Source organism: Emiliania huxleyi (genome assembly GCF_000372725.1).
Source record: "Emiliania huxleyi CCMP1516 chromosome Unknown EMIHUscaffold_2093, whole genome shotgun sequence".
Taxonomy (NCBI): Eukaryota; Haptophyta; order Isochrysidales; family Noelaerhabdaceae; genus Emiliania; species Emiliania huxleyi.
This window is the reverse complement of record NW_005200514.1, coordinates 1-1,139: the sequence shown is the minus strand read 5'-3', so window position 1 is coordinate 1,139 and position 1,139 is coordinate 1. Positions and strand designations below refer to the sequence as shown.

At 67.3% G+C, this 1,139-nt stretch overlaps 1 protein-coding gene across 1 annotated transcript; it reads right to left on the bottom strand.

Moving 5' to 3' along the window:
• Nucleotides 1-675: 675 nt before the first annotated feature.
• Nucleotides 676-1,119, bottom strand: EMIHUDRAFT_123310 (hypothetical protein; the record flags this gene model as incomplete). The annotated part of the gene is made up of 1 exon (XM_005780986.1): nt 676-1,119. A coding segment is annotated over one exon (444 nt), but the record flags the coding sequence as incomplete, so codon positions are not given.
• Between the last annotated feature and the right edge of the window lie 20 nt (nt 1,120-1,139).

The following is a 1,139-nucleotide window of genomic DNA, read 5'->3' as shown; positions in this document are numbered from 1 at the left end:
TCAGAGTCAAAGGCACCGCCTTTGTGCTCTTGGCGGTACGCTGGCGGCTCGTGGTGGTACGCCGGCCGCTCATTGCGGTACGCCGGCCGACCGTTGTACGCCGGCTGCTCGTTGTACGCGGCGTTGCCTCTTCCCTCTAGTTCGTTCGCGCGCCACCGAGAGTCGTACGAGCCCGTCATGGCGTGGCGGCCGTCGAAGGCGCTGCTCGAGATGAGCGCAGATAGAGCCAAGGCGCCGAGGAGAACCCCGGCCAGCGCGCCGCGGCGTGGGGCCACGTTTGGCTGTTCGATCATGGCTGCCACTGGGTATGCGCACAACGCGATGCTCTTTTGCCCAACGAACCTTTCTCGTTTCCCGGCGCGAGGGGTTCCCCCCTCCAAGTGCCCCTTGAGCACTTGAGCACTGGATAGGGTCGGTTCCGCGTGGTACGGGACCCCTCGATCGTCTCGCCCTCCCTCGCTGACGTCGGTAGCGCCTGCTCGAGAGAGTCGACACCTATCACCTTGTCGAGAGTAGCCGCGCTGCCGTTCTCCCGTCGTGTGGCTCTCACTTTACTGCTGTCAAAAATGGGTGATAAGCCTGAACAGCACGTGTGCATCACATACCCCTGTGCACACCACAGCGCTCGAGTGAAACCCACCGATCAACACGAAACTCCAGAGACCCGTCATCCCCTCACGGCTGCACGTTTAGCGAGCACGCGCCGCCCGCGTCGAACTTGGGCGGCACGTCGACCTTCATGCAGTAGGACATCTTGTCCCAGCCCCCGCCGCGCCGGATCTCCTCGGCGGGCAGCCACCCGGCGAGCTCCTTGCTGCACGGCTGGAAGCACTTCGCGCACCACGTCGGGATGCGGAGCAGCTTGTCGGCAAGCGAGTTGAAAGCGGCGGCGTCGTCGATGGAGCAGAGGAGCCCGCGCGCGTGCGGCAGCCTCAGCACCGGCGTCGCCGCGAGCGGCTTCAGCAGCTCGCGCGCCTCCGCCGCGCTGGTGCCGAGCGGCAGACTGCCCGCCTTCCGCGTCCAGCCCGGCCGCGGCTCGAGGCCGACGTCGACGACGGCACCGCTCGCGCGCAGCTGCGGCTGGTCGAGGATGGCGGCGTCGCGGTAGTCGACCTCCGCCTTTGCCCAGGCGGCGGGCG